Source organism: Macrosteles quadrilineatus, unplaced genomic scaffold, assembly GCF_028750875.1.
Source record: "Macrosteles quadrilineatus isolate MER2022 unplaced genomic scaffold, UCM_ALF_1.0 Scaffold_9__3_contigs__length_116548681, whole genome shotgun sequence".
NCBI classification, from domain to species: domain Eukaryota; kingdom Metazoa; phylum Arthropoda; class Insecta; order Hemiptera; family Cicadellidae; genus Macrosteles; species Macrosteles quadrilineatus.
Window position 1 is genome coordinate 40,652,779 of NW_026542602.1, and position 25,530 is coordinate 40,678,308.

Below are 25,530 nucleotides of genomic sequence, written 5' to 3' on the forward strand. Positions count from 1 at the left end.
GACTGTTTTTAGCGTTTCAAAAAAGCAATTTTGAAAGGATACAACAACCCATCAGACATTTACGTCATGATTAAAAAATGAGAAAGTAAACACAATTAATCGGTGCCTACATTATGGATCTTAATTATAATTTATTTATTTATATGTGTTTTTGCTACTAAAAAGATTTTTTTACTTGATACTCTACAGATGGATCAATTAAACATTAGGATGGATATTAATTTCTCAAACAATTTATTTTGGATCTTAGTATCTCCAGGTACTGTACCTTTATGTCTATCTGAAAATTCCATAATTTCCTTACTTAAATATAAAAAATAACTTACTTGAGCAATACTTTACACTTAAATATTCCTTTAATTGGAGAATTTTATATCAAGACCCCCAAGGGATCAATTACAAGACTAAAACATTTTTTAGTAAATTTATTATCCTAATATATACAATAATATTACATAGAGAATACATTATATAAACATATAGAAATACACATTAGATATTGTCTAAAATACGTGGGTGTGATATGTTAGGATCAGAAGGAAGGTTTCATTTGGATGCAGATGGTGGAAGAAGTATACTTAGAAAACAAACGTCTCTACTGAGAAGAATAATGATTAGATGGTAATACAATTTGTTTGTATTTTATTTAACGGCAAAACTCTGAATACACAGTAATTTCCAATAAACTTAATTTGATGGGTGCCGTAGTAGTATTAAATACAAAAATAATTAAGTCCTTTGTTTCACATTTTATTCATAATCAAAAGAATAATTTGTTAGAACATTACAACTGATTAAACAAAACATAGTATGTATTTTATACATTTTACATTTGCAACAAAATTATATAAAGTTCAAATGTATTGTGCTAAAATTAAAAATAGCTGTTTAAATTTCATAACTGACTCTTAAATTGTTTTGCAGTTAAGATTTGAGTTCTAAATATAACCACTAAACGGTATCCTTAAATGTACACCACTTTTAAGAAAATTATTAAACAGCCTTTTACATTTTGAAAAAGAACTAAAAGAAATATCAATAAATGATCCCTTAGATAAATATTGTTTGCAAAACAACGATCAATGTTTAAAGTTTCTTCTTCATTGTCTCCTTGATTTGTTTAACTTGAATAAAACATCAGTTTATTTGAAAACGAGACAGCTTTCTAGATATAATTCAATATATTTTCAAGTTGAAGTAAATAGTCATTATAAATAAATCCATACAATTTCTTTTACATACGCTTTACATTATAACTTTGCTTATACTTCTATAAAATTTCTTGATATTTCTTAAGTTTAATAATTAAGGAAAGTTAAGGAACTTTGATAAAGCTGATTTAATGTGGAGCATTTTGTGTAATTCAATTAAAAATTTAATTTGTAACTTAAATGTCTTCTTAACACCCCTAAATGGGCTCTGATATGAATCTTCGCTTAAAATTAACTTTATAGGCCTGTTCAAAATCCTTTAAACACATCCTTGTGTTTATTCGTATCCCTAGGACGGTTGTTTATATAAGTAATGATAAGACTTTCTTGTTTCATACGGGACTCCTCCGATAAATTAAATTTGGACTAAAGAGTGAACAATTACAACGTTGAACAATGTATGAACAGGTAACAGCCTAGGTGGATCTTCTTGCAAGTATTTTAGGCCGCTATGTAGACAATGTTAGGTATTATACGACGAATATGTTTGGTTCTCAACATCTAAGGGCACTTATAGCAATTGGTAATGGGGATACTGAATTATTATTCTGACAGTTGCCATGATTGTTATGACACAAATAGTCATAAAAACCAGATGTTTAATGTGAATATTATTTTTTTTCTGAAATAAAAGGTAGAGAATAAAAAAAATTTACAGCAAATACAAGTAAGATATTTGAGCGAATAAAAGAGTCGCTTACTTTACAGTTTTGCTATTTGCAGCTTAACGCAAATTTGAAAAGGCTCGTTGATTATAAAAATGGTTTTGTATTAACCCCCCTGTCACCATGTTTTTAAATAAAAATTTACTAATATCGTAAACCATTTAGAAAAGCAACAAATATATGTTTTTAAATCGACTGCATACCTTAAAGTTCTTATAAATATTTTTAAAAAACTTTAAATTTTAAAAATATAATACAAACTTAGCTATATCTATTTTACAGTTTGAGAGTACATGTGGGACAGTTTGTATTCAATACTATGACTCATCGCCATGTTGTATTATATTTTGTGAAAAACCCCTGATTAAGAAGTATATAAAACACATTCGAATTAGTTAAACATAGAAATCTATAAAAACATGCATCTTTATAAAATATTTAATACACAAAACAAGATCATCCATACAGTGATAGTAAATTTGTTGAACTGCCTGCATTTTGAATTGGACTCACAAGATATACAGTAATCTTTATTTTTAAATTTCATTTTATTTGTGTTACAGAGACATTAAAGATAACATTAAAATCGATAGATTTACATCCTGGAAATCGTGGCTTGGAAAAGCTTTTCTACGATGTAGACAACTCTCATATTAACAGACAGTATTTACAATACCGCACAGCGGCCAATACATTCTTATCTATCCTACTACATACAAAATATAGCCGACGTCTACGTATTAAAATATATGTTGGTCTCTTTGGCAAACAAAGGTAAGAAATTCTTTCATGGTATTTTTTTAGGTTTGGGCTTCTAAGTATGGCTTATACTTCCACTAGCGGGAAAGGTTTTAAGATCCGTCAATATTTACGTCATTATCAACTAAAACTCTTTTTGTCGATAAAGCTATGGATATCCCCTTGGATTTTATTCCTTATAGCTTAGATTACCTTAAGGTAGACATAAAATACAGAACTTATAGTGATTTAAAACCTCTAGTATCGTAGGAAGACACAGATACTTCTATATTATAAATGTGGACAATTACTAAAAACTGTTTTTAGTACTGAAAAATGTTCCATATTTGAAATTGTTTATATGTATTTAGCAATTTCGTTACTTGAAAGTATATTTCCTTGATTACCTGACTAAAAATCAAATAAACTCTGAAGTCTTTTTAAGTAAATTTTCTCTATAACAAAACAAGACTTTTAACCTTTTTTCAAGGCTTAGCTTGATATGGATTTGCAGGTGGATATGCATTCGAGGTTATCTCTCCTAATAATTCGCAGCTTAATTATTCGTTTCTTATTGAATCCCTATTCGTTAAGTGACTTGTTATTGGTCTTATTAGTGGAATCCATAGATCAAGATTAAAATATATATTGTTTTATTTACAAATTATCCTAAGAGTTTCAAAACATAGATTTTTGTTTTAATCCCATCAAATGCCTATGTTACATGATAAAAAAAACGGTTACTAAGACTGGGGGGAAATCCGAACAATCATTTTTATGACTTAAACAAAAGTATAATGACAGGCAATCAAGCCACGGAGGAGAATTGGCAACAGCGAATCTTATACTTCCTACATAGGTAGATCAAGCGATGATGTTGGTCTTAACGTGATTGATTGCTGGCCTGCGTTGCAACGTTGCCAAACTTCCGTCAGTCTCTTCAGCTCCCTGTGGTGTTCGTCCCATCTCTTCTCTGCGATAGTTTCCAAATCACTTTGCTTTCTTCTACAGTAGCCGTTCCATCTCTTCGCTAGTTTCTTCGCTGCTGTCGTCACTATGGTGATGAGGTACTAACATACTTTCGTCCCCAGACCAGTGTTCAAACTCCTCTTTGTGATGTTCCAAGGCCATCAAAGTCTGGAAGAGACTATCGCACGCTGAACACCTGCAATGCAGAGGGATTAAAACATAGCTTATGTTGAGAAGTGGACTAATATATATATATTTATACTTATATAAGTATATATATATACTTATATATAGTGTGTGTATGATTTGGATAGTTTAAACATCGTTTTGATTTATCGGAAGACGCCCTAGGCGTTTTTCAAATAGTTACTTATAAAATAATTGATTTATTTATATGTTTACAAAAACAAAAACACTTTTGGTTCAAGTGTTCAGATAAATAATAAGAGTTCGAGATCGAGGGTTGATTTGTAATAAATAATTTGCTTTACTTTTATGAGTTCATTATATTGACAGGATCCAAAATCAGAATACCCAAAGCTCATATTTCAGATCCCAAGATCCAAAAATATTAGCTCACTAGGCCGAAAGGATGTTTCTTTATATCCTATGATCAGAATATCCAAAAGTATATTTATTACCAGAAAAAAAAACATTCTCAATTTGAAGGTAACCTTTGAAAGATACTGTCATTTGAACATTGTATCTTGTGAAACTGGTGATTGAAAGAAGATGAAAAATTAATCAATAGCTCCAAAGATGAGAAGATGAATAAAAGTATGAATAGTTGCGTCCCTCAGATCGAAGGACTATAATGCTACTGAACCATATATTTTGCATTAAGGTAATTTACTGTGTGGCTACTGTGTAAATTCCATCAAAGATTGTGTGGCTATTCTTCAAAACACTGTTTGGGTTATCGACAAAGATAAGTCCAATATATCAAAAAGGAAAAAAGTCACAATGTTTTTTTTTAGTATATGTGTAACTTTAATCATGATACATTTAACACCTTTTTTACACCCTATATACAATATTGTGCTGACCATAATTTTATTTTGAGTTTTTACTAATCAAGTTGTTATTTTTAAACAGTCGCTAAACCAAGAATCTAATGACATGATGTAGTCCCAAAAATTTATCAGTTAGTTCCTTATAATGCAATTTCCTTGTTTCTTCTGGTAATCCTATCATGTGAATTATTAGAATAAATTGACTTTAAACGATTTTTTCTTCACAAAACCCACCCAAAATGCCTCTTTTTCTGCTGGTGTTGTGACAACGCCCTGGCGCTGCTGAAACTGCGATCACAAACATTACACGTCAGAGCCTCGTCTGCAACAAATTTGGATAATTACAAACTTTGAAAGCTATGGTAAACAGTATGTATATATAGCCCATTAGAGCCATTACATGTCTATGTATTTAAGATAGAAAATACCCTATGTCTAATTCCAAGTTGAAAATCAGCGATGTTTCTTAATCGTTATGATTGCTACTGCATCAGGTATTCAAAGACTACCAAATCTTGGTTTTTCAAAAATTTTCGGGTATTAAAAATAAAAAAATATACCTCAAAGTACAAAAATACGTCAAATAACACTTGTAATAGTATATGCACGTGTACCAATAGATCTAAAAGATTCGCCAATTGGGTGAAATAGATCACCACTTACAATATTTTATATGTATTTACCGTCTTATGAGTAAACAGAATAAATGTAAATATAATATTGCAATTGTTATATGACGCATTTTTGTACTGTCTAGACATTTAATAACACCTACGAAGCTGTTTAAGAAGTTATTAAATTAAAAATATACTAAACGAAGTTTCTGGTCATTCCAGTTAAATTTTACTTTTAGCCTAAAATATAGATTTTTGCAATACATGTAATATGTCAGACACTGTTTTTGCCAGTTGAATGACATGGTATCTTCTCGAATACTATTAATCGGAAATCATTCAGTTTACTAGTAAAGATTCCGTAAAGATAATTAAAGCTAAACCTTCAGCAAAGAGACCCTGAAAAAAATAAGTCACATTTGTACGTCGCTAGCAGATCACCAGTTAAATTGCCTATGCATATCCCCACCTAACAACGCTGTAGAGGACTGAATATTAGATAACTGCTGTAAATATTATTAAATTGTTTTGTCATGGGCCAATAACTGAACATTTCTCCAACTTTTTTCAAATGCCAGACATATTTTTACCCATGAGATCACAACCTAGGTTCTTCCATCCTGTTCACTCTTACAACGAGGACTTACCCGTTAAGATAATAAAAAACTGTCTAAGCATGTACCTAATAACTCTATAATACCTCAATTTACATATGCAGTACTCCTCACATTAATATTCTGTACCATCACATTTATAATCATTTTCATATGAAGAAAACAAAGTTCTTTGAAAAGTATGAATATTTCTAGATCTGTAATTCTTTCATAAATATATTTAGGAAAACACTGATACGATTTGTTTAAAATAAGAGGCAATGACAAAAAAGTTATGATGTATGAATTTACTTAAAACATTAATGACTTAACAATTTATGTTCAGGTGAATTTATATACTATACATTTAGTTCATTAATGTAAGCACGGTTGAGTTGAAGTCAGAGTGTGGGATTTATGTTTCAGGAACCAGGGTTCAATTCCCACCAAAAACAATGATTTATTTGTCTTTCAATGATTTTTTTTTTAATTTGTCTATGCATATTGGTCTTTTATGAATCTGTTGTTCTATTCCCTCCTTTATATATATTTCCACCTAATAGACCAACTGAGGAAGATGTGTCATAGTCTCGAATAACTCTTTTCACTAAGATAAATTTAATATTTAAAATCCTTATTCAATATTTCAATACAAAAGAATTAGATAACGAAAGTTTGTCACTTTTGTCGGGGTTTAAATCGACGAAAATTCAATAGACGTCAGTTGAGATCCAACGATTGTGCTCAGCGACAATGGCCCTTTGATAAATCAAGCTCTTAACTTGTGGAAAACTTTATAGGATCATGACGCTCTCAGAAATCATCTTTATCCTATCATTCACAATTCACAACTTTCCACTTAACTAACATCCTCAGTGTACAATGTAAATCATGCTAAATACTGTATGTTTGTAAATAATAAATAAATAAAAAGGTCTTTATTAGCAAGCATTTTGCAGAAGAATACATTCTGTTTTTCAAAACAACTCTTGTCCTTAATCCTAATAAACTATACATATAAAACAATCTATATAAATCTTCCACATCTTCCTTGACACATAAGGTTGTCAACAAATTCACGATTTACCAAATTAAATCACCAATGTGCAAATTATTAGTATTAACATAATGTATTAATTAGGTTCAAACTACTCTTTCAACTTTAGTTTTACAAAATAATACTATAATTTAAAGAAATACTGTAATTTCAGCTAATAGAGAGAAGATTTTAATGATAAAAAGCTGGTTTTAATGTTATAGTCTTATTCGTATCATTCGTGTAAACATAACTTATATTTGAAATTATTTTTGACAAACTGACTGTAGTATTCATTTTTGCAATTTCACTAGAATTACCACAACCATGAGTGTAAAATTGTTATACTTCAGTAAACTAATAATCAGCTTCACATTCCTTGCCATAACCTCATAAGTAAAAATATTTCAGACAAATATTGTTGTCAGTTGTAAAGAGTATTATGTGTTATGAGTTTGTTATTTTTTATTTCCACATTTACTGTAGTTGTCAAGTGAGTGTTAAACGAGTAAAATGTTAAGTGAATTACAATATTATATTTTATTATAATTTTAAAATTTTTTGGTATGCAAGATTCAACGAAAATCAAAATAATGTCGATTGAAACCATTGTATTTTTTTAGTAATGTAATCATTAAAATTAAATTGAAGAATTTACTATGAATAATTTTTATATTAATACAAAGTTGTTGTTAGTGTCTTATTAACAAGAGTGCAAAGACATTGATGTAAAATAAGGTAAAAAGAAGCTATTGAAGTACAAACGCATAGCATTTGCAGCCGGTAAAGGCAGAATACGTTTACGGTAAAGAGATTTCCAGATTGTAAGAGCAGACGCGATGCGACTACAAAATGAGATTTTATTTCTCAAGATAGCACAGTGGGTTTGACATTTGAGAAACTAATTTGAATTCATCATTTCGTATGGTATTGCGTTTAAATTTGGATTATAAAATAAATTACTTTAATTTGGAAACCACTTAACGATGGCCTGTTTTTTTTTCAAATAAAAATATTGAGTAAACTGATTACTCTTTTCAACGTTAAAAAGGGAACGTTTTCATACATAACCAAGACATTATTCTATTTAATTCTTGCAACAAACTAAGAGTAAAATATTCATACAATTGTATAGCTTGATTTTCAATTTTTCCCAAATCAACGTGGTTACCAAACTATAGATTCTGTAAAGCTAAGGGTGTCACATTTGTAACCAGGGGGTAAATTGAATATACAAATACCATGTACAAAATGTGTTAAAAGCACGGCCACCTTTAACTCCAGGCCGCGGCCTTCAAAGTGGCAAAATGGCAAGTAGTGTTGTAACAGGTATTTGGTTTGAAGGCAGCTAATGGTATTTGTGTATTGTTTAAGAATACGAAAGTTTGGTTAAAGGGTTATGAAAATATTAACTCCAGTTTAAATGTAGAACAATAGATTTTCAATTTAAAAATTGTTTTTGGGTTCAATTTTATAGGTTTTATTTTCAATCTTTTATTAAATTTGTGGTAATAAATTCAAATTTGAATGAATAATACGCAAATTATTGAGATGATACCACATGTCCACCATGCTATCTTATGGGACATCTGGTGCTAGAAACACTACTTGCAACGTTGCCAATTCTACCAGTCCGCGGCTTGGAGTTAAAGGTGGCCGAGGTTAAAACAGTGTATGGCATCAAAAAATAAATAAACCGAAATTTTCCCCAAGAGAAAAATATGTCTTGTGTTTAAGGTCTTTCAAAACTGTTTAAACATTTTTTTCTAGCAAGCAGTGTCAAATCTTTTAAATTTTAAGGGAATTTTTATTGAAAAATAAATACTAACACAAATAACGAGAAAACAACAAGCACAACATATTTTATATTTTAATTTGAATAGGGATAATCCTAATCGACAGAGAGTAAGCTGGTCTAAGATAGAGTGCAAGGCTTCGAAGCTTGAAGTCCCGGATTCAAATCCTGCCAATGAGTTTTATCCATGTGATGATATCTTAACCCTCTAGGACTACCATGAAGTAATGTGTTAACAGTTGCAGGCTGAACCTAACGTCCTAGAATGTGAAGATGGGTCTAAGCAATTCAGAATTTAACACTTCACAGCACTCGCTATTTATATGAAACCAAAAACAAAACAAAAGAAACAAAACAAAACATAATATTTTAGTGCATTTCAACCACACGACGTTAATACCAACATAAATTCATTTTTTCTCCTACCCTTGTATGGAAATGATCACATTGACACTCCTGTAAACAGTACGCAAAATATCTCTTTTGTGCTTTATTCATTCCCGCCCGCTAAATCAGCAGATCTCACTGTTGGTGTTTTTACAAAACACTTACATCTGATAAGCAAATAGCATAACAAAAAAAGGAAGTATAACCTAAATGGCATTTTATATAGCCTACAACTAAACGTTTTATCTTTGTGTTATGATAAGTTAGTTGTAGTGCTTGAAATGGCGAACGTGAATGGTGTATTTTCGGTCCTAATACACAAATAGCTATTTAAGTTTCACATTATAGTTTTACTTACCGTACTCCGAGTCGTCAGAAAACTCGTCCTCTTCCTCCAGATCAAAGTCGCTCGCACTACTGGACTCTGAACTTTCCCCCACCCCACCACCACCTCCACCGTGCACTGATGACGTCAACGGACTAACCAGGTTGTTGAGGTTGGCGTTCTTGTGGTCTGCAGAGGCGTCCTCCCCACTCGACAACTTGTTGTATCCGGATTTCTTACTGGCACCTGAAATATAATTAATTAGTTACAAGTGGCTTTTTATAGAGTTTAGCCGGGATTTTGACATGTTCAGACTAGATAGAGTTTGCGGAGTTATAACTGGATAAAATACATTGGTGACCGGCGGGATTTGAGCCTGGGACCTCTGGGATGTAAGTTACCACTGGACCAGCTCGATTCCTTAGTCTATAAGATAGTCAATGTGTACAAACGATTTCAACCACCCAAAAAAATAAAAAACTAATATAACTTATATTTTTGCAATACTCATAGCAAGGAAAAGAACAAGCAAATTGTATAAATTAACTCTAATGAAGCATGTCTTAAATGCATATACTAAATTAACCCCTAAATTAATGGAGTAGACATGTCTATTACTTTAATCTATCCTGAAACCGAAAGATTTATACCAAAAACATTATGAGAACTTAAATGCTTCATGTAACAATAAATAAACAATGATTTTAAAAAAATTACAAAAGTCTTTAGTGTTATGGGTGTAGACTTATAGGTGTAGTTGAAACAATATGTTGGCCTAGTTAAATTTAATCAAACAATATTTTCTTTTTATACGAAAATTTTAAATTTTGATTTCAGCAAATTTTATTTGAAATTACAAAGACTAGTGAATGATAAACCTAGAAGGTATTTGGCAACCATCTGTGTTGATAAGAGGTAAAATTTGGATTTTTATGCTTGTTGGTCAGTTAAGAGCAAGTGGCGTTGTCTTATAAGCCAAGATAGGAGTCATGGTTTCACCATCGATTATTAACTACTCGTTGACTTGTGTTCTTTATTTTTCGTTGGTTTATAAAAATGCTACCGTCAATTTCCTTAATAAATCCTTGACTTCATGAAGAAGATGAAAAATGAAAACATAAGCATACGAGGCCTATCACTTTCATTATCACACGGTAAATTTGCTTATTGTACTACCTGAGCTGGTAGGTCACAAATGCACAACTAGGTTACGAGCAATTCACAGAAAATGTACTCTGGTTTCAAACAAAGAATTAAAAAGTAATTTATTAAAAGAAAAATAGAGTGAGTGATTTTCGTGGGTTTATCAAGATCAAGGTTTGTTGACGCACGTCTTGGATCTAATTCTCTTAAATAAATTATCATCTGTGTTGGCGAATGGTTCTATCCTACAAAACCTGTTTGGTATTTATGAACTTTTGAAGAGGTATATGTTATTTCTAAGGCCTGCTTTTTGACATCAATGGCATATTTTACTTTTTTGTAAGGGGTCGGTCTAAATCCTGATCCATCACATTCACAGGCATTACTTTCAACATGTTTGCGAAATCGAGAAGGTGTGCTTGTTACGAACATGTATCATACAGAAAACTTATGAAGCTGTTTATTGTCAAAAATGTATAGAGTTTTATTTTTTCCTGTAAAAGCTGTATCTTTTGGGTTTAAAAGACAAAACCAAATTGAAAAAATCTAAAATAAATTCAAGAAAGATTGTTCAAGAATAGTACAAACTGTAAAACTATAAACCATGCAAAAAGGTCATCTAAAGAGCAATCGATGATGGGATTTTAAACATTTTAAATAAACTAATAATTTAAATTGCAAGCGAAATCACACCATTATCAATACAATCACGGCTAAATACCACAATTATTTTAAAAAGTTCTTTAAAACCTCTTATGTTAAATACTCAACATACTAATATTCATGCAATGCAATGTATATGACCATTGCATTACTTTATACGATATAAAGAATGCAATTGTTAAAGTACATTGGAAGAAATTGTTAAAGGCTATTGAAAGCTGTAGACAAACTTTTAATGTGCAAAAAGAGAGTTGACTTGTTAATTTCACTATTTCCTTAAAAATTAAATCGATTCATAACTAAGTGTACTATAATTATCATACTTTTAAGGTTGACCTCCCTTATAATTTGCAGAAGTAAAAATAAATACGTAAATAAGTAATCTTTTATTCACTATACATCAAAGCCGTATATCAAAATATTATAATAAGTGTTATATAAGGTTTATCTGTATGGTTGCAAATATTTTTTTTAATAATTTAATTCAAAAGTGTAAAGACGTAGAATTGTATTTATGAAATTCAATATCGGTTCTGTTATAAAATCGTTGAACAACGTCCAACAAAGTTGAGCACCGTTTGTTAAAACCAAGAATATATTAATTTGAATTTCACGTCCAGACCATATCGGTTATTCACAGGAAACAATTACACGAATTATTTACAGATAAATTTAATTTATAATGTAAAAACTAGTATTAACCACTCAAATATTTGTCTGAGACAAAAGCAATTATTTCTCGGTATTCCACGACCAGATTGCTACATCAAAGAATTGTTTTAAAATACATTTATTTTTGAAATACAAAAAAAATGTGTATTTATTGCAATTGAAAATATTATCATAAAGTTTATTAATTTGACCAGAATGATGCAATTTGCGGAAAACCTTTAAGTTGGCTTCGTTGTAATTAAAGTAATTTAGTTTCATATAGCTTCAATTAAAATACTTAAGCCTATAGGTGCATATAGGTGCAAATTTAGAATGTAAAATTGTGTTCAGTTATATTTCGTAAATGTGATTACTCTACATCACATTTACTATACGAAATAGGTGTTGCAGAAGTGAAGTTGTGTGTTTATTTTTCCCTTCAAAAAATTAAGTTGTTGAATTTAATAGTGTAAAACAGAATTACATTTTACACAGAATACGAATAAATCAATATTGTTATTTCAAATATTATTTATACACTTTAAGTATTATGTTTCACTAAAAACCTATTTGGATAATTTAAAACTAATCAATTCTCCACACAATTACAAAATATTAGATACTATATAGATTTACTTAAAACACACCAAATACTCCAAAATTTTCAATAATCTTCGTTTATGATTTATAAACCCTTCATTAACTTTATTTATAATGTATTTTACACTCGTTTTATAGTGATATAGTTTAAAGATTCTTAATTTTGGTATGTTACAAAAAAATAAGTTAATTTTAACAGTTTCAATAATTTCTTTTATGGTTGCCTAACTAGATATTTTAGAATAAATCTACTGTTCTCTTAATCAGCCAAAACGTATTATTTATCAATAATATTAATTTGTGATACAGGTTTTTCCATGGAAAATTAAAAACAACTCAGTTAACTTAATTAATAACAAAAGTATGTATGATATTAGAGTAGATATAAAGTCTTATCAACAGAAAAATTTTAAAAATCCGTTTTAGCTATCGTTATATTTCATATTTCAAGTTAAATTTTAACAAACACCAGGTGGAGATTTTAATTAAAGGAAAAACCGAACACTTCCCCTCCCCTATCTCTGGAGATACCCTTCATTTTTTCACCCTCTCTTCTTCATTACTAAAATCACTCTTTCAACCCCTCATTCCAAATGGCACAATGGACTTTTCCATACCTCTCATATTTCCATTTTAGTAAATAAAATAAATAATTTTACCTCTTTTTTCATAAAGTAAATTGTCAAATCTTTTTTGTTATTTTGAGGTCTAAGGAGTCTAAATAGTAACAAACAGTAAACAAATTATCCTTACAAATTTACAAATCTTTGAGACAGTATAAGATCTACGAGTTTATTAAAAAATTCTTTTAATAAATTTAATATACATATAATCAATGTAATAATCATTAATATTTTGATATTTACAACAACATAAAAGATCTTTTTGACTACAACAAACTGTTATTTAAGTGTTAATTATAAGGAAGTTGTCTTTGAAGACAGTAAACGTAATTTGACAGCGAAAAGCTCTGCTGGAGTATCAGTCGAACTTTCCCAACTGTAATCTCATTCTGACACTAACAAAAAATGAGACTTATATAATTCAAATGATTTTTAAAATGAGATGTCGTAATCTTTTTTTGGTCAAATAGAGAAAAACTAAAAAATAATCCACAGTTTTCATGTTACAAAACTATCGTAATCGTTAAACTATAAGGATGTTTAATGGGTAATAGAAATTAAGGTTATTGATTTTGTAATCATAAAAAACCATTTTCAAAAGTCTAATTCCATTCAGAAGAAATGTATGACGATTCCATAGAATATGTCATTTCAATAGTTGGCACCTATGAATACTCTCGTATCAAAAATAGTGTGTACTTTAATCGATAATACATTAACAAATATAAATTGATTATATAAAAAACTTAGACGGTTTGAACGAAATTGTTGATTGGAAAAAGAACAAATAACAAACAAATTGTTGTGCGATTTAGAGTGTTCTATGCTGTGACAAACTTTCATTACGAGAAGACCTGAACATGTAGTTGTATTGAAATCTGTTACGCCATGTTACAAAACAAAGTAAAGGGTGTTACATTGATTGCTGATTGTTTAATACCGCGAAAAGATCAAATGCTGAGCGATTGAAATGTCGGACAATGTCCAATTATGGATAGGTCAATACAAACCTGGGTCAAACCTGCTGATCTTGTTTCGCAGAATTAAACCGTTGCAATAAATATCAGCGAATATCTTTTGAAAGCAATTACGATAATCACTTCAGTTAGTTTCTGTTTTATATCCCAAACGTTTTAAGGTGAATCATTGATACTATTTGGAATAAAGTAATATTGGTATGATTTGGTTTTGAAAACATAAATTCATTACAAAAAGTGCATTTATGATTATTGTGCAGTAAAATTAGGTAGCAATGTATTAGGATTGGTCTATTGAATACCACGATTATCCTATTGATAGATTTACCGAATCAAAACCCATAAAAGCAATAAAAACACATCAGCAGAACTTGTATATTGCTATCATTATAGAGTTGGTCACGTGTTGGTTTAACGTTTTCCATAGCTTAATCATTTTTTCTATTAGTTTAAAAGTTAAATTTTTTATGTTAATAAAGGATCATGTTAATATTATGTTAACAAAGGCCAAACAAATTCATGGAAGATTTAATTTAATTTCTCTTATAACACCATTAATTAACAAGTGAGTGGACAGAATAGGCCTAAACAACTCGCCAACCAATTAACATACATTTTCATTAGCTGCGTTGTCAAACAGTTAAACAAACAGTGCAAATAGTGCTATGTTTGCGTTGTGTGTTATTCTCGCCTCAATATATTACAGTGTAAATTTGGTCAAGTAAACTACACAATAGCACTCTATCCATATTTATACATTGTTTTATGCAGTCATATTATCTTAATATGTTTTATAGGATTTTGAAGGGATTGTTCCATTTTTTATGAGTATTGTTTTGAACCACTGTTCTTTCTTGTGTTTCAGTAATCCAAAATAGTGTGTTACGAGTTATTTTCGAATTTATGGGTTCGTATGCACGAAAGCCCCCAGCATTATTGTTTAAATATTTTAAAGTATTTCGATCAGCTTAGTACAACACTTTCAAAAATCGTATTTGCTTTGTAGGATACAACAATACACGTAAATCTACATATATGTGTAATAGCAGCCAAAACTTGAAATATTGGCTGAGGTTGATATATATCATTATCATTATCATATTTCTGAAACATCAACTCAACGACCTATTATTATAACTAGATAACCTGTTGCTCGAAATCGAGCAAAACTGCAACTTGTAATAAAAATAATAAACAACAAAAACGTAAACAGCAAAACCTCAATCAAAGAGTAATTCTAAAGTCTATGACTGATTATAGAAATACGAAAAATATTATGTTGTAACAAATTTTATAAAACTAACCTACAATATTTAATATAGATCCGCTCCCATACTGCTTTGGTCATCTCTTATGTATTGTAGGTGGGTCCCCACTCTGAGAACGTAGATGTCAACCACACACTGTAAAGTGAGCTTTACCGACCTAATGTTGCAATCCAAATCCCTCTCTTGGCGCAAACCAGTACGACACGTAATATGGCACTGTTAAATTATTTCTACGATAGGTTCTGTTTTAGGAGTGTTTAAATTAGGGGCCCCAACCAAAGTCTCCAGTTGGGAACATCGGGGGGCAAGCAAGTGGATCTAACGACGGATCTAGAACGGATTCGCAATTAACATTATTAGTTTATGAAAAAAAAAGAAACTAAGATTTGCTTAAAATGTAAGCCACCACAATTTAAACATTTAACGTTCATTTGTCAAGGTTAGATGTATACCACACGATGGTTGCCACTCTGTAATCTTCAAATGATACATTGGGAGATTTATGCAAGCGGCCACGTTCACGTTTCCTCCAGCCACTCACAGTCTTCGTTTTACTGGTAGCATATTATTTTAAATTTAGATGATTTACGAAAGTTAACAAAACAACAGAAAACACTACAACGGAATTGTTATACACATTGTAAATTACATGATATTATGATGTAACTGCACTGGAAATAATCACTTTCAAACATTAATTTCATCACACCAAACTGTAACCAAAACAACACAATAATTCAGTAAAATATGATGTAAGGTAAATACATTCAACTACTTACAAACAATTTGTTGTCAAGTCTTGAAAGGAAACTCTTTATTTAAGAAACAGATATAGTTAACTGATGTTTAGATAAAAATATAGAATTCCGGCTTTGCTCTGGAATAAATAAATCCTGCAGTCTGTGGTTAACCTTAAAAACTATTTCAAACTACGTCCATATGTTATTTGTAAACAAAGGAAAATGAGTTTAATCAAATGTCAACAGATGGCGCCGCCTTCCAAACTTTAGCCCTTAACTGTACTTAAGTGATGCCCTTTCTTATTATTTTGAGACGTATTTGCACATCTACATGAAAATACCTTTAATTTGACACCTCAAACGTTAAAATCCATCAAGCGGTTATCGAGCTATGACTGTGAAAAGAAAACCGCTTGCGTATTAATATATAGATGAACAAAGGTACATAATTTATTTTACTTTGAACAAGCTAAAGACTACACCTGTGGTCCGATTTCGATGAAATTGGGTATGTAGGTTCTAATCCATGGAATCTCCAGGCGTTTTTTTTTTTATTTTTTTAATTTTTTTTATGGGGATTTTCCCATAAAAACCCATAAAAACCGGAAAAATCGGATTTTCTCGAAAATGGCCCGACCGATTTTGATAAGAAATTTGTATGTTGTAACCCTTTAAATTTTGAATAAAATGGTACAAATTCCATTTCTGTAAAAATTGTGGTTCAAAAGTTATGGTCAAATATGTTATTTTCCCATAAAAACCCCAAAAAATAACGAAAAATAGGATTTTAGAAAAAAATCCGTATATCCGTTTTGATTTAACATAGTATGTTATGGTCCATACAATTTTGATGGTTTTTTCTTAGACATTTTCATTCTTAATAAGGATTTTCCCATAAAATAACGGAAAATAGGATTTCCCCAAAAATATAGTCCTTTCTATTCTGAACAAAATGGTACAAATCCCATTTCTGTACAAATTACGGTTCAAAAGTTATTGTAAATTATTTCATTTTCCCGTAAAACCCCCATAAAATAACAGAAAAATCGGATTTTCCCAAATATGGCCCGAACGATTTTGATAAAAATTTAGTATGTTATAGTCCATTAAATTCTGAAGAAAATTGTACAAATCCCATTTTCGTATATTTACTCTCACCGCTTACACATGATAAAGGTTGTTGACAAACTTATGGGAGAAAGTATGAGTCAGAATGCTGATACCGTTTCTTTATATTATTTAACGTATTTATTTTGTCACTGTACAACCATTTTACATTACGTATAACCTTCATTTATGCCAAAGACATTCTACCAAATTAGGCCTATTCTTGAACATTTTTTGTTATTTGCGTAATAGATTAAAATGAGTGCATTTCATTCTGGTACAATGAAAAGTTATATTGCTGCATTTTGAGTTAAACCTAGGCCTAATGGTGAAACCATTTTTGGCTATATTTCACTTAAATACGGTAGTAAAAGTTATTTTTACATCAAGTTGACTCACCTAGTATCCAAATAGGCAATACTTTTATTTTTAATCGTGTAGCAAGGTCAGAATCTCGTCAGCAAACTAATCTTTCGTGTGCAAAGTGAATTTGACTTTAAAGTTCAATCCTGGCAAACTCGCAGTTAAGTCTTCTCAGCATGCGATGGCGCAGGCAGCTCATCAAACTTTTCTGTTCACGAAAATAAGGTACAAGTAAACTTACAGATTGTCATTTTTGTTTGTAATTTATCATTCATACCACAAAACCATTTTTCATTACTAGGGTATTTTTGACTGGGCTTCGTGGCACACAGGATTTATTATATCCAGTCCTTTTGGTCTCGATTATTGCTGATATTTAATCGAATAAAAAAGTGTATATCAAAGTATATCAAATTAATCAAAGTATATCAAAGTGTATAAAAACTACATGTGAATATAAAAAGTGCCCATATTATTTTATTTTAACCTAAAATAACTTACAACTTTTTAATTTATAGTTGTGAATATAGTTATCAAAATTCGATAGTACGTTGATGAGTTTTTTTTTTTTTTTTGTACTGTAAGAAGAGCTAATGGATCGTTATAATAAAATAAAACGGTTTTCTATAGTTACATTAAGTATTCTTTTAAATAGGCTACATAGACCATGCAAAAGATGTAAATGATGACGAAATTTAGTTTTTCCACAAAAGAAACAATTTCTTTGTCTGTCAAAGCATCCTTGCCCATTCTGGCTTTCCATTTAGACCGTTAAAGGCTAATGTATACAAATTTTATTAAACTTTTTATGAATTTGTATCATCATTAAGACTTTGAATTAGAACGCTGTTATACAGTTTTTCTATGCGAAATGAAGATGATTTTATTTCATTTGATTAATTTTACCTTAACATGAGAATGACATTCCTTTGCCCAAATACAATTCCCTAAGGTATTAAATATTAATATATTACCACTTCTTTTTACTGAAAGGCTATACATTATTTATAAATAAAAACGAGTGGATATCAGTGTAAGCTGTAGAAAAATTATACTTTGAAAAGATTGTGCAGTATTTTAATTATGCCAAAATCATTTAGAATTTTGTATTTATTTATTGTATATTTTTGTTATGCTTGGTAATAACCAATTATCTAATGTAAAGTGAAAACCTTATACTAATTAGTGATAAATAGGAGAGAAAAACAAACTGACATTCTGATTGATGTACGAGAGCAATAAATGTCGTGTTTTATCATTGTCACTGTTAATTTATCCATTTTACTTTGAGATTGAAATTTTGACATCAATGTAATACAATTTAGGCATATGTAGAAAACAATTATCCTTAATATTTTAGTGCATGTATTGAACCAATATCAAAACCAGGAGAAAATCTGTTTGTGATACTTAAAACTAAGGTACTTTGTTGGTGCTAAATCTCATCTTACCTTTATTATTTATTGGGGCTAAATCAAAACAAGATCAAAAGTCGGTTTTCTAAAGAGATAATTTTAAATGGGTTTTTGATGACAGGCATATTTTTTTATGAGTAATAAAAACAGTTTAAACAAATAATATGACCAATGAAATAATTTAAATTGCAAGTAAATCTTGGGTGTTTTTGAATGCATATGTATAAAAAAGTAATCCATCGAGAAAATATCAATTAGTACATAATTTTCTTTACCTAGAAAATTTAGTAAATAGTTAAATAATATTCTGAACAGATTTTTCTTTTAATCTTAAGTCTTTTTTTGTTTCTTCTTAAAATGAACTGAAACTTGAATAGTCTACAAGGTCTTGTGAAATCACAGTAATAAATATGTGTGAAAACCTATAATCTTAATTGTGTTATATATTTTAATATTGATTCATCAACCTACAAATGTTATCGCTGAACAAAATTTTAATAGTGATAATGCCTAAACTCGCATAATATTAACACTCCATCTACTCATGAACTAATGAAACGTTTGACTCATGAATTATACAAGGTGTTTTGGGTGTTTCGCCCTAGATGTTACCAGAATTTGACTATAGCTAAGATAGACAAACTTGATCGCATGTCAACGCTAAGTTAACTGACTAGTCAATACTGATCTTGAACTTGACGTGATTGCTACGTATTTTACTAACAGACTACGGTATGAATGATCAATATATAGCTTTCTGTTAACATTACAGCTTTATTAATTTCATATTGCACAAAACACAACCGACTACGCATGACCAACGAAGTTATCCAGTGTGTAAAATAATATGTAATAAACTATAACATTGCGTTTCCTTTTAGGTACACGTACACAAACAGATTAAGTATGTCTGTTATAATGAATCAATATGTTATTGGAATATTAGTTTTTATACTAATTTGTTGGAGGGTTTTTCATTTGAAAAGAACATAGTTGAATGACTCTCTCTCAAATTGTGTCACTGTTAAACTATTTCAACACTCATTTTTCGATACTTTGATGATTGCAGAGTAGTGAAAGATATTAGTTACCGGTAACAATACCTTGACCTTTCAGTTTTGCTTGATTAAAAGGTATATACAAAAAAAACTAGTAACGGACACTAGCACACCCCCATAGCTCAACTTCTGATTGTAAACCTATAGCTGTCAAATCCATTCGCCATTCACTCAACAATTCTCAGTTCATCGAAGCTGAAATAATTAAGCTGTTAAATGATGGAATAATTGAAAAGAGCAATTCACAATGGCCCAAGTGCTTGTTACATCTCCACAAAATCACAAGAGAAGGATGGTCATAGATTAATCTTGTACAATAACCCGCTTCACAGAATTGGATGCCTACCCCTCCCCCCAAAACCATATTTGGGAAGAGCTACGGTCTCTAATATTCTACAATTATTTGGCTACATTGTTAACATCGTTATGGATATTTACACTGCATGGTTATTGATCTATGCACTGTAGATGCGATACTCCCTTATGTGGATTATTGTCCACACTAGTGAGTACTACGATTTTCTGCATTACTATCCTGCTAATTAGACTAATTTGGGTACTTTCCTGTTAAAGGAAACATTCATTATTATCGATGATTTCTTCGGTATAACGATATTTTTGTTTTCCGATCCATTCTGACAACAACTAACTGATCTTGTTTAGGCTAAAAAAGTCTATAATATGGATTAAGAAATGAAACTGTTCTAAGCTAACCTAACATAACCAATTATACTTGCTGTACCATTTAAAAATTCCGTTTGGGTTTGAAAATAGAAAAGGCAAGTTAAACACGGAATTTTTAAATGTTACAGCAAGTTTGGTTAGTTATGTTAGGTTATATTTTTGGAAACATTTCATTTTATTATTGTTTGTTGATACTGAACAATATTTATCGTAGTTGTCAGCTGATATGTATCAATTTGTTAATATCGATATATCAAGAAAAAAGTCATCCATAATAATGAATGTTCCCTTCAACAGGAAAGTACCCCAATTTGTTAATTACAAGGAAAATGTGGTTCGGATTTAACTATAAAACTGCAGGTCCCTTAGTACCCTTAGGTGCCATTGGCTGTATGGGCTTTTCATTAGCTTTTCATTAGCAGCGGTGTCTAAGCAACATGTGGGCCTTAGTCACTAACAAGACTGCAAGATCGCGCCACCCACCCTACACTCATCCTTCACTCATATTTGGGTTAAAATACACACATAGTGATATCCCCATCATAAATAATTGATTGAATTGATACAATTGGATATTACTGCCAATAGTTAACGTTTTGAGGTTACGGACTTGGTAAAAGTTTATCTGCCATAATAAACTGTTTTTATTTCCTAGCTTACCAACTAGCTAATAATCGATCTAGATCTTTACATACTCTTGTGGTATATTTTACCTGTAACGTGCAGAGGGTTCACATAGTCGTTTACTGCACAGTTAAGACTACAAAGCTTGGTGATGCAGCATAACTTAATATCACACGATATTGCATGTTGACGGTGTTGTATGTCAACATGGTTAAGTAATTTTAAATTCTTTGGACATAACATCACATCTTTTGTTATAATTGTATTACAATCGCATTCATTTATTAAGCCTTCATACATTTTAAGGTTGTAAGGTATTTTTATTGAGGTAATAAATAAAATGCTTTCCTAATTTTTCACTGTACTAAATTAAAACGGAAATTCAAATTGTATGGTAAAATCCACTCCGATTTATTCCCGATTGTTTTAAATTTACCACAGGCCTATTGGATACTAAACCTAAAACAGAATATTCTTCTATTACTAGTTGGATCTAGGCCAGTTGAACATAATGAAAGAAATACTAACGCTTGTAACCTATTTATGCGGGAGAGGAGGGAGTTTCGGAAGTTTGAACCCTTGATTTTATAGGCCGGAAATGAAACCACCCCCCATCGTAGTTAGACCCAAGTCATTAGGCTGGCGACACACCTCTCTATACCTGACACATACAGAAGTTGGCACTCTAACTTTTCCAATTTTCACGAGAGCGGAAAACTCAGAAAAGTTGATTGATGCTAAAATGTTACGAAATAAGAGATGGGAGATTTTCCAATATGTTGCGTAAGATGAAAATCAAACAAAGATAACCGGACAAAAATCGTAATACAACGTCAATAAAATATTGAGCAAATATGACATGTTGCGACAATGAAAGCAAACTTTTAGCGAATTTCCCATATAGGGAATAAGCTATTACCGTAGGTCTCATGGTAAGACCTAGACCCGGAACTGATTTACTTTTTTCGTTTTGAGGTCCCCAGAGGCCAAAAACACCATCCGTTCAAATATGTAGGCCTATATGTGTAGATTAGCAATATACATGTGTGTGTGTCCGTTAGCGCGATTACTCAAGCAAAAGTGATCCGATTTTGATGAAAATGTTGGTACAAACGTGTAAACCTTGAACGAGTTTGCTAACTAGCATGATCAGACTATGGGAACAGGGGTTTATAGAGAGTTTTATGGGGTAGAAATTAGTTTTTTCCATTTTTTTCCCTGACAACACAAAATTTCGCAATTTCCTTTCAAGACATTTCGAAAGACATTAGAGCTTAAAAAAGAAATAATTTTGTATATTGGAGCGTTGTTGTATGCCTAGTGGGTTAGGGAGATAATTAAAACAAAATTTTTAATTCCCAAGTTTTTCTTATGCAGAACAAATAAACGGTTGTAGTTTGCTTGTTTATGGATGTATTTTAGTAAAAGTTTGCCATTTTAATTATTTTATACTAAGCTATCAATATTTCAATAAAAAACGCACCTCAATATATTCCCTGTAGCATAAAACCTAAGTACTTGTTAAAACTTATGTTATTTAAATAGGAAATAAATCTGACAATTTTAAGGGAATGTTTATTAGATATCCAGCCAGGTAAATGGAAATTCAGTTAGTCTGCAGGTTTGCTGTGGCAGGGTATTTAATTATACTGTCTTTTTGAGATAAAATGGATGATGTTGTTACAGAAACATATGCGGTAGAGGTAGCACTAAGCGGATGAGCGCTAGCTTGACGGTAGGATCAACTTGGTATTCCAGGACCATTCCGAGTATAAATACACAATCATATATCATGTCACGTCACTTTCACTTATACAGGACCATACCAGATTTAAATAATAACCATTCTGTTGGTAGTCATTTAAATAACTATTTAAGGTAAAAATGTAGGTATAAACACAGTTTATAAGAATTAAAGTATCTAACGTTTGTTAACTGTGACGGACGTCTTCTGGGTCTTCAAAACTAAACTCTAAGTGGGATTTGAAAGCAGACTTATAAACATACTAGCAACTTTACCACCTAGGTGGATAAAATTGAATCCAATTTTTAAGCTCCTCTCAAGAAGAACTCCCAATATCATATGAAAATAGTTATCCATAAGCAAATAAATCATATTACTATTTTAGGCTAGTACCAGAACGTTCGTGGTTAATATATTTCAGTTAGTTTGTATATAATTAACAATCAAAGTATAGTACAAGTATGGTGAGTTATCTGTGATAAGCGACTTTTGTCTTAGACACTTTGAACAAATGTTTAGATCAACAATAACGATGTAATGTAAATGTATACCTATCAAAGGAAAACATACTATTGAACATTTAATATCCACGTTAATTGATATACTTTTGCTATGGCATATCCTTGATAAACAAATTTAGACAGTTTATGACAGATTTAGTTTAAACGTGTATTTGACGTATTTTAATTTAAATTCTTTTTACAAATAAATCCTAACATAGTCTATAGGGTATAAAATTAAACTTGCCATCAATTTATTTAGCATATTCTCGATCTTATTAAACGTACGTATAGATTATTTGCGTCAATTGCGCAAAAAACCAAACAGGTAAAACATTTCTTACACTTTATAACCATTAAACAATATTATCCTGCAGACATCATTAGTCACTTGTAATAATATTCCTTGTTAGAAGTCATATAATCATTAATTAAACGTTTTACAAAAGTATTCAGTTGAATACAAATTCCAAGTTTAAATAAATTATGTTTTGAACTGCAAAGTTCAGATGGATAATGAAGACTATCTCTGAGCTCATAAGTTATGTTTAGCTGATAATTAAATATTCAATTACAAACTTTATACCTTAGACATTTGAGAGAACTGTGCAGTCTCAAATTTTAAAGTAAGCATCGTTCTAAGTATACATAAAATATCTAAAACTCAAAAATGGATTAAACGAATCACGGCATCATTATTTTTTGTACCTAATACAATTAAATAACATGCTAATTCTATACTTTAAGAAGTGTGCGTACGTAATTATGAAAGCAACTTACAATCTAATAAACTACACTATTTCTTAAAATTAACAACCGTGCATTTTAAACAAAGATTAAATCTGGTTAAAAATAAATGTTATAAAATAATACTGTGTAGTGCATAGGGACTGATTAAAACAAGTATTTTGTATTCGTCTTAGCTTGATAATTGGACTTATTACTTGGTAAGTTTAGTTTATACTGATTATTTGTTTTAAAATATTTAAAAAAATTGTTTGGACAGAAAATTTGGAACGTCTTCTTTTGGAATGACAAAAAAGTAAAATTTGTATCCCTCCTACCACTACCACAGGTTTACTTAAATATCCTCACAGCAACTCTCTGCGGTTCCGCGATCTCTAATATCCGCTTCCGCTTCCGCTTCCTCCACTTACCCGCGGCATTTCCGGTGGAATGATTGTTGTTGATGCTGTTGAAGAAGGCCACGGCGCTGTCGGTGAAGCGGGACCGCTTGAACATCCAAAACATTTTCAAATTTTTTGACACCTCCACATGATCAAACACACTGAGCACGGGACTCAGGGAAACTGGCGTGCCAACCCCACCCAGTCAACCCCCCTTGAAACCCCCCCTTAAAACCCAACCCCGGCGCATGAGCCAAGTGGTAGATACACCTCCACACACGCAGGTAGTGCATCTCCCAATTGTTAGTGCTATTATCGATTGGATTCAACCACTCTGTGGATTTCTTCGATTACAGACAGCTTCTATTTGTATTTATAATCATTTCATCGTTTCTAGTCTTTTATCTACACCTACAGATAATTATATACTTATAACGTTGCGTCTGCCAATATTGTTGGTTTGATTATCTATTCGACAGTTTAATTTCCTTAAATTCCACGCAGCTTATATTTCTCTTCGATTAAAATTCTTTAATCATTTTAAGTATTTTTTAACTATAACTAAAATTAATTATTTTCAGAAAGTTACCCCACTGTCTGAAAACGAGTGGGAGTAATCCGCCACCAACTTCAATCGTTCAATCGTAACTTTAGAATCGTTCCTGAGTTCTCGGTTGTATAATGAATGTATCAAATTCAATGTCGATTTGATTACTGAACTATATCAGTGGCAAAATAAGATTTTTTTCTAAATGTTAAACAGTTTAAAACTCAATATGTTCACTAGTATACGCAGTGGGTTTTGGAGATAGTATCAATAGTACTCTATTGGATAGTGAAAAATGTTTTTAAATAGCCCTGCATGGCTATATCCAGCATTTAAAAAGGTATGTTGAA

The 25,530-nt window shown here is 30.8% G+C and overlaps 1 protein-coding gene across 1 annotated transcript; it reads right to left on the minus strand.

Annotated features, from left to right (window-relative positions):
* Window positions 1-419: 419 nt before the first annotated feature.
* On the minus strand, window positions 420-24,798 carry LOC129004418 (dnaJ homolog subfamily C member 21). Its single transcript, XM_054432996.1, has 4 exons — window positions 24,664-24,798; window positions 9,380-9,592; window positions 4,831-4,918; window positions 420-3,779 (listed from the first exon to the last, which is right to left on the minus strand). Exons 1-4 carry the CDS (start codon window positions 24,755-24,757, stop codon window positions 3,620-3,622), a joined length of 555 nt encoding a protein of 184 aa, XP_054288971.1. The 5' UTR covers window positions 24,758-24,798; the 3' UTR covers window positions 420-3,619.
* Between the last annotated feature and the right edge of the window lie 732 nt (window positions 24,799-25,530).

Coding starts and splice junctions, on each gene's coding strand:
- LOC129004418 (XM_054432996.1), bottom strand. CDS start 24,757: ATGTTTTGGATGTTCAAGCGGTCCCGCTTCACCGACAGCGCCGTGGCC. Junction 9,593..24,663: donor TTCCACCGGAAATGCCGCGG/GTAAGTGGAGGA, acceptor ATTATATTTCAG/GTGCCAGTAAGAAATCCGGA. Junction 4,919..9,379: donor TTCTGACGACTCGGAGTACG/GTAAGTAAAACT, acceptor AATTTGTTGCAG/ACGAGGCTCTGACGTGTAAT.